The sequence below is a fragment of the Chinchilla lanigera genome, unplaced genomic scaffold (assembly GCF_000276665.1).
Source record: "Chinchilla lanigera isolate Chin_1 unplaced genomic scaffold, ChiLan1.0 scaffold00063, whole genome shotgun sequence".
NCBI classification, from domain to species: domain Eukaryota; kingdom Metazoa; phylum Chordata; class Mammalia; order Rodentia; family Chinchillidae; genus Chinchilla; species Chinchilla lanigera.
The window spans coordinates 8020511-8029355 of NW_004955464.1; the positions used below are offsets into that span (position 1 = coordinate 8020511).

The following is an 8845-nucleotide window of genomic DNA, read 5'->3' on the forward strand; positions in this document are numbered from 1 at the left end:
GTCCGGGCCTGGAGGGGCGCAGAGAGGAGCGGGCGGCCAAACCTGCCGAGAAAACTAACTAAATAAAAGGAGACTGTTATTTAAGGCGCGGAAATTTGAAATATTTGGACAGGAAGAGAAGAGAAAAGAAACCTTAGAGAGGGAGGGGAGGGGGGGGACGCGAGCTAACGGTTTTGCAGCTCCTCCACCCCCACCCCGGGCTTTTCTGCGCGCCCGGAGGGAGCTCGGGCTCCAGCTTCCTCACTAGGGCTCCTGGGGCCGGAGCTGGAGTCGGGAAGAGTTTCAGAGGGATGTCTTCGCATCCCTCCGTAGGGCATCGGCAGGAAGTTTGTTGCCTGCCCCTCACCAGGTCTCTGCGTGGATCTCTTTTCATGGGACCGCGGTGTTAAAAGCAAAACGGTCTCCGGGTACCAAGACGGGGACTTTCCCCTCTTGGTCTTCTGAGGAAGGTTGCTTAAGGTGATCAGAAGGCTACAAGTACGACCCTTTCTTGGTCCAGCGCTGTAAGCTTCCAGCTGTCCTGGACGATTAGTTCTATTTCCCGATAAAAGCCAAAAGCACCTTTTTTGGAAACTCAGATTTCAAAATTAGTCCCGGGCCCCCTGTTCTATAATGTTCGTTTGATTAAGACGATAAAGGAAATTTATCATATTGGCAAATGAATTGCTTTCCCAGGACAGAACATATATTGTCAGTTGTCCAGCGTGGTGTGTCTGTACGTTAGCTCATCACACCATAGCGAAGTGCATTAATGTTCATCAAAAAACTATTGACTCTCTACCGAAATATGATAAAAGGTACTTTGTTTAGTGGTCCGGGAACCAGAATTTGGACTGAGGTCCTGCAAGGACCCTCATCTCGCCCTCAGCGTAAGTTTAGGTTTAGCTTACTGGGCTAAAGCTGAGCCTGTTTCCCGAAGTGGATGCGGACCCAGTGAAGAACTGAATTAGAGTGCGCTTCTCTGTTTTGCAGCCTCCGTCCTTTCTACAGCATTGTCCCTGGGGCTCTGTACACTTTATTAATTAGCTGTTACATCCTCCCTCTAGCATGTGCATAAATTCAGATCTCTCTCCACCTTTGCTCGCCGCAAATTAAAACCCGTTGACTTTCGCAGCACGGTCTCTTCCATCCTATACAGTTCTGTGCATTCACGTCTTTACTGAATACTATCGAGGTTTTATGCGATTGAATAATGGCTTTTCATATTTCCTAAAGGGGACCACATAACTCATTTCTAAAATACTTAGATTAGCAAAGCTACTTCCTGCGAAGAGCCAGAGTAATGTGGGGATGTTTTAATGCCTATCAAATTTTAGGCTGATGAGCTAGAGCTTCCTCTCTATTATGCTCTGACCACCTTAGAACAAAACCATTGTGGTATTTCTGTTTTGCTTTACGATAGTCCTATGCCTTTACATTTGAAATCTCTAAAGGGAAATTATAGTTTATGAAATAAAGTAAATGGTGAGACATGGTGGATATTGTCAAGTCCATTAAACTGGATTTAAAATTTAGAATGGTCCAACTTTATAATTGCAATTCGTAAGAAGGGTTGTTTTCATTCCTTTCAGTAGTGGTGTTGTGCTTAGATAGTATTCAGCTTACTAAAGCAATATATTTTATATATTGACTCCTTAAATCTAAAATACACCTTTTCCTTCAAAGTCATCTGTTTCTTTTCTCTAAAAGAAGGGTCTTAAGTTTAATTTCATGTTGCCATCAAAAATAAATTCATTTATAGCTTGTGGTTAAAGGTGGCAGAAATTGAAGCCATGTTGCACTTAAGTTAGGGAATGTGAATTTTAGTCCAGAAAATGAAAAGGATTAAAAAATTTCCTCCTCTATTTTTGTATATTATCATGGAAATAAATGACTGAAAACCACTTGCCTGCAACCATTCCAATTCTTGTTAGGGCAAGAATCAGAACCATGCCCTTCAATAAACCTTGAAGTATTTTGTTCTTTTTGAAGGGAGGGCAGAAAGCATGCAAAGCAGAAGGAGGGGACTTTGACATAAAACATCTTTGTTCATGTAGGAAATAATGAATACAGTATCTAAATTTAAAATGGTTAACTGCAGTGAAATCCTTTGGTAACAATCTTTAATATGACAGAGTAAGTAGCAGATGTAGGGATAGCTCCCTGGATATTTCAGATCTTTCTGTTTTCTTCAACATTTGAATTTTTTTTTTAGCTAAACAGTTTTCCATAAAAGATTTAAAACTCCTGACAGAAATGTTTTGTGGAAGTCAAGTACCATATGGTAGAGTGGCTTGTTTATTCATTGTAAAAGATTATACATCCATTATTCTGTATACCCTAAAACAGTTATGACCTTTATATGTAATTTATACATTTTTTCTTGCTGAGTCTTTTATCACCTAAAAATTGCAATTTACATTTTATTTTAATCCTTAAACATTTTGTAATTTTACATTTCTGACATTCAGAAAGAAAAAGGCATTACACTTAGTACACTTATGGTACAATTTTGGGAAATATATTACTTAATTGTTTCATTTTGTAATTTTAAAAATCAACTAATGGCAAGTACTTTTAAGGTGATAGTTTTTTAAAAAGTAGCTTCAGAGCTCATACATATTTGTCTTCAGATCACTACTTATGAAACTTCAACGATCTGACTTTGAGAAAAATGGAAGATTGAACATTTGGAGAAATTCATACAGAGATGATTTCAGGTTTGATCTTCAAAAAATGTTACTCTTATTTTGTTTTAAAGCAGAAATACTAGGCAGCAAGTAAACGTGTGCGGTGGGATGGGGAGAGAAAGAAAAGAATAACTGAATTATAAACAAAATACATTTAGTTTTCCAAATGGTCTACCTTTCTAAGTTTTAAAACATGAACTTCTAGAACAGTTCTTAGTTGTATTAAGTTGTGTATGGGTTACAGAAGAGGGAAAATCACAGAAAAACATTATCCTGTTCTGAAAATGTATTTTAATTAGGCAAAAGAAGCATCAGCGCAAACCATTTTAAAAACAAAGCCTTCAAGTTGGATATTGCGATCAGCAAAAGGGTAAAGGTAAGCAAAGAAAAAGTCAAAGTAGGATAAAATGTTCAGAAGAAAGCAAAGCTATTCTCAATTACATGTTAGAAATCAGGATTTTTGCCACTGGGAAAAAAATGTTGCTTAAATATATCCATAAACCTGTAGTAAGAATTCTACTTACGCAGTTTCAGAAGATTTAACTAGCTGCTTAAAGTATGAAAAAAAAAAAACTATCTTAAGGAATGATATTAAAATAGTCAAGGCAGCCAACCACAAAGCAGAGGCAATGTGAGAAAGCCCTCCCCGTACTCAATGCAGATCTGTGGTTCCCCCCACCCCATTTGCCTCCATCAGGCTAAGGACCTCATTCCTCCCATAGAGCCTGGCCAAATCAAAGGCTGTGTCCCCCTTATGGTTCCGATGCCCCACATTGCTGGCTGTGTGCTTCAAAAGGAACTCCACCACCTGGAGGTGACCTTCTTTGGCAGCCAAGTGCAAGGGCAGGTTCCCTTCATTATCCTCGATGTTAACATCAGCTTGAAACTCCAGCAAAGTCTGTAAAGTGTCCAGGAAACCTGCTCTGGCTGCATCATGAATGACAGCGAAACCAGTTCGGTCTTTCAAATTGGGATTAGCACCTCTAAGTAGTAGTCTCCTGGCAATCTCAGGATTTCCAAGTTTCATAACCTAGAAAAGAAGTAAAAACAGTAGACTCCTTCAAGTGCTCATGCTACAGAAATATTTTAAAATATTTCTCTGTCCTATTTAAATGACTATTTTTGATGGTGTGCTTGGGGAAGATTCCAACATAAGGTTTGAATAGCTCAGTTGCAGGAAAGAATTGGTCAATGAAAGTAGCAGAAAACTTCCAAAAATTGAGCTTCTTTAGTAGAATATCTTAAATGGGCCCAGAAGTTAGATAAATTGATCAATAAAATAAAATTTATGCAACTTGTATAAATGTCACTGACAACTCAGTTCTTTATCTCCCATGAAGAGTTATGTAGTTTCTTTCATAAATTTATTAATACATATAAGAGAAACCGAATTTGTGATCTAAGAGTCTATTTCCCTTTTTTATGCTCATAAAATGTGCTGAGGTATTAATTCTGCAAAATCAAATGTGGGTAAAATTTGTTTTCTAAATAGCGACCAAAAACAAATGAGAATGGTGTATTTCTTTAAAACCCCAAACAAGTGCTGCTGAGTGTAAAACTGATCTTTTAAAAATATAGACTTAATATTTTCTTAAATGACTATTTTTCACAAATTCCTTCCAAATAGGTATAGCCCCAAATTCCAAATGCTTTTTAAAAAATACTTTTTTCTTTGTAAGTTCTTGAATGTTGACTACTAGATATATTCACTGCTTAGAATACATTTTAAATCACAGAATGTTACTGATTATTAAAGCATTAAATAAACCAGAGTGTACTATATTGCTTATTATATCAATTGATCTAAAACTGAATTCATAATTTGCCTTGTATTAGATAGCAAATGAGTGTAGAACAAAAATTCTTGAAAAGAATGAAACACTCATCCTGTATTACTGTTTCTCAAAGTTCTAAGTAACCCCTTGATTTTCAAATGAACAAAAGAAAAACGTAAAATATTTGATGTGTGTTTTGGGGCACAGACAGCTTTGTTTTAGGGCTTAAGCCCATTTAACAATCAACTGGTATTCTATCATTTCCTTTTGCAGTTACTATAAGCATTTAGGAATACCTGTTTGGAAACTGACAATATTTAAAAAGTCAGAATGTAGTATTAACATTTTTTACCAACATACAAAATAATTTACATCACAAAGACTTATTTACTGTTGTTAAATTGTATTTCACTTTAATAAAGGTGTCTGTTAATCTCATAATTAAAAATGTCTTGCAGAACAGCATGCAAGTTATGAAACAGATATATAATTTAGTTGTGAAAAATATTACTCTCATCAACATGCCAGAAATGTTCAGCATTTTAACTGATGTATTTATATTTGTGTATATTCACAATTACCTAAATTTATAATACATAGGTTGCATACAAAACACTCAATGTTTATTAAATTAAATAATAATCCATTGGAAAATACATACGTAGCTGACTTATCTCTTTAAAATGTTTGTTTTAAAATTTTGATCACAAAAAATCACAAATTAATAAAATATACTTAGAATGAATAATATTTTGGAAATGCAAGTGCATAGATGGTCAAGCTATTAAGTTTCCTCGATGATAAAACTGTGAACTTTTAGCCCTTCTTTTAGGGCAGTAGTAAAAATGACACATTATTTTTTAAGAACTTCAATGAGATATACTTCTGGTTATTATAAATTAATACATCCTAATTTTGCCACCATTATTTCTAAAGACTTGGTCACATTTAAGGACTTAGAATTAAGAAAAACAAGAGACTAATACCTTGGCTCTTTGCAAACAAATGTACGATTAAGGCCTTTGATACTATCCTGATTGAAAAACTTACACTAGAAAGCGAAAGTTTTTGTAATTGTGTTAAATAAACATAATTATAGAAGAAAATTTTCCATCTTTCACAGAAAATAATAGTAACATTAGAAATAGTTTTGAAAAAAGTTTTTTCTTATGACACAACTTCAGAGTCAGGAATATACATACTGAAAAATAAACCTTCAGACTCCTGTTTGTGTTTCATTGTGTGTACTAAAACTAAGCCACAGTAAGTGCTATTATCTTGATAAGTATGTTTAATATAAGCAAGATTGCAGAGTTGTAGTAAAAGGTTTGTCAAACCTTTTTAAAAAAATAGTATTAACTGTCCATTCTTCCTGTTCATCAGAAGTCCTGTAAGATCTTATTCTCAGTATGAGTGAAGTGGCTCATGCTTTGTGAGACTGATACAACCTTTTCTGACTTTTCAATAGGAAACTTTCCAACATATTAAATTTATGGCATTACTATAATCACCATACCTGTTCAAAAGTTCTTGGTAGAAAAAGAAAATAAACTTTCTCTACTTATTCCACACGAAAAAATATAAGTAATCTAGCATCTATGTATAGCTTCCTTAATACTGAAATTTTTGCAAGGCCAGTGCATTCTGATTCAATATGTACAGACTATATGAACTTTGTCATATCTCTGGTCACTTAAGCTTCTAATTGTTTTAACCAAGCCCTTTAAGCCAAACTTAAAAAGCCTTCTCTTCAGCTTTCATAAACAGCTTCCGAATAAGAACACCTCACAGGACTATCATCAAAACTCGGATAATGCAACTATTTGAGACTAGTTTACCATTTTTCTGGTTTTGAGCCTTTCAACTAAGTTACATGATAATGTTTGGAGGAGAAAAAAAAACTATCAGGTACATACTTGGCAGCTGGACATGTGTCAGTTGTTGCCTGTAAATCTAATTACTGAAAAATTAGAGCACACCACCGCAAGACCATAGGGACAAAAGCACTACAGCTCAGCTCTGATTATAAAATTCAACCTTTTATTTCTCACTCCTCAATGGGTAGAAGGTATTAATATTAACTGTGAAATGTACATCCTGTCCCCATGCCCAGGCCACCCATTCCAAATGAGGAAAGGTCGTTTGTCAAAACGTGAAGAATTGGGGGGGGGGCTTGTTAGTAGTTAAGAAAATTAACATTGAAGTCAATTATTAGGGGCAAAGTACATGAAACCACTAATAGGAGTGTATTACCTTCAAATAATAATCACAATAATGTGTTTACAGGACTGTCTAAAACAAAGCAAAAGAAAACAAAACAAACCTCGGCACTGCTATGACTACTTAGAAATCCCCACCGTCACAAAAACATTCCAAAAATTAAGACCAAACCTAGAGTCCTCTTAATATCGAGGATGTTACTGGATTCGACGAGTTTGTTCAAAGTACGTCATTTTGGGGAGTTGGATCCACTTAAAGATATAAAATATGGCAACCAACTAGGTTAAAAACAGTGAAAATCTGTATTCCTGAAATCTTAAAAGCTGTCATTTTAGAAACTCGCGTCAGGTAGGCAACAATATTAACCTGTTTTTCCCACCTCTCTGTATACTAACCTGCAGCGCAGTTCTTCCAAATCCATTTTGTGCATTGACGTTTACATTATTTTGCAACAAACTAGTAAGTTGCTCTAGGTCCCCCCTGGCAGCTGCGGACGCCAACTCGTTCCCCCACGGCTCGGCCATTCTTCAGGGTCCTGACGATCGGGGGGAAAGATGAATTAGTTGTTTTTCTTTCTCCTTCTTCCTTTGCTCCTAACTAGGCTGCATGATGGCATCGGAGACTGACAGAAACGACTGGGATGGTTAATCTGGAGTAGAGCTTGGTAGTAAATACTAGTAAGATCTGCCTGCCAAAAGCCCGCCCCTCGATTCACACGTGATTATTCAGCAAAACTGAGCCATTGGAGAGGGGCTCCTCTCTTCGCTTTTTAGCTTAACCCCTATGAAGAATTCTGGTGATCCAACAGACAGACACACAGACATTCCTCGTTAATTACTCTGGGCGTGAGATGCAGGCAGAGCTGTCACGTACCTACGCTGCAGACCTCCGCGAGGAATGCGAGTGAAGACTTAAGGGACTGGGTCAGGGCAGAAATACTGCGGAAGCAAAGGCACGGGGGAGGGGGGATTAACCCACCCTTGATCACGGTGGAGATTTGGGCCAGAACTTCGGGGGCAGGTCCTCCGAGGGGCTCGGTTTCCATCCGCCTCGCCGAAGGGGTAGTCCCGAGTTCTGTGCTGCAGGCTGAGCGCCGCAGTGCCTAGATGCTGACGTGCTCCGGGGGTTAAAGACGATCGCCAAAGGCAGATGGGAGTAGCAGTTCGTGGCCCTGAAGTTACAGGTCCTAGTGACTCCCCAGCGCTCTCGGCTTCAGGGGAGCAGCTGCGGTACCGCCCGGGCCGAGCCGCGGGCTAGCGCTGCGCTGCAAGGCTCAGGAGCCCGGCTGCTAGGCTGCCGCAGCCCCGCCGCTCGGCCGTGGGAGCCGGGCTCGGCGCCCGTCTCCGAAGGCTGCGGGGCGCGCGGCAGGCCCCTGGCAAGCCCGGCATGTCGGCCCCACCGGGTCCCCGGACCCCGGCAGCCGAAGGACGAGCTCGAGCGACACGGGAAGCGTCTAGGGGGCCCGGGCTGCTGGGGCAGCTCGCGGCAACATCGCAGCTGCAGTGATGGGGCAGCTCGCCGGTAACTTCCCGCCTACTACTGGGCTCGCTCAGGCTTTCCGCTGGAGGCACTCATTGAGCCGCGCCGCCGTCTTTCCTTTCCGTGCCCGGTTCTCTGGGCGCCTCCGGAGCTGGGAGGGTCCGGGAGGCACAGGCCAACCTCTGAGGATGGGAGTAGCCGCAATTCCAGGGCGCAGCCAGTCCCGCCGCCCTCTTGGCGAGCGCCCAGCAGCTTCGGCGCCCTGTGCCACTTCGCCAGGCGTCCGCGGTCCCCCTGTGCCGCCGACAGGGCAGCGGCTGCCAGCCAGCTGTGTCCTGGAGCGGAGCGGGAGGCTCGCTGCTTCCCCAGGCGCAGCGCTGCTGCCGGTGACAGTCTCTTTGTAGTCAGTCCCCCGGAATCGCCGGTCTCCGCTCCCTTCACCCTTACAGGCACTTGCGCGTCGTCCCTCTTTCTGATCTTTTCCTTCTCTCCTTCCCTCTCGCGCTCCTGTTTTTCGCTGAAACAATTGCTGCTTCTGTTGCCTCTGCAGAGATGGTGCCGGTTTCTTCTCTTTTTTCCGACCTCATCAGCTTTTTTTGAAAAGAAAAAAATTGAGCGCTTTTTGAGTTGAAAAACCCGCCCCCATTTTAACGGCAGAGTTTTAAGGAGGCTCGGCCGAGTTGCAGCGCCGCGGGAGCGGGA

General features: G+C 40.5%; 2 protein-coding genes across 2 annotated transcripts; both read right to left on the reverse strand.

The window, feature by feature from the left end:
- Positions 1-2085: 2085 nt before the first annotated feature.
- Positions 2086-7731, reverse strand: Cdkn2c (cyclin-dependent kinase inhibitor 2C (p18, inhibits CDK4)). The gene is made up of 3 exons (XM_005398611.2): positions 7643-7731; positions 7060-7199; positions 2086-3699 (listed from the first exon to the last, which is right to left on the reverse strand). Exons 2-3 carry the CDS (start codon positions 7186-7188, stop codon positions 3322-3324), a joined length of 507 nt encoding a protein of 168 aa, XP_005398668.1. The 5' UTR covers positions 7189-7199; positions 7643-7731; the 3' UTR covers positions 2086-3321.
- Positions 7538-8845, reverse strand: LOC106146303 (the record flags this gene model as incomplete). Its single annotated transcript, XM_013521758.1, is given in 1 exon segment — positions 7538-8845. A coding segment is annotated over 1 exon segment (645 nt), but the record flags the coding sequence as incomplete, so codon positions are not given.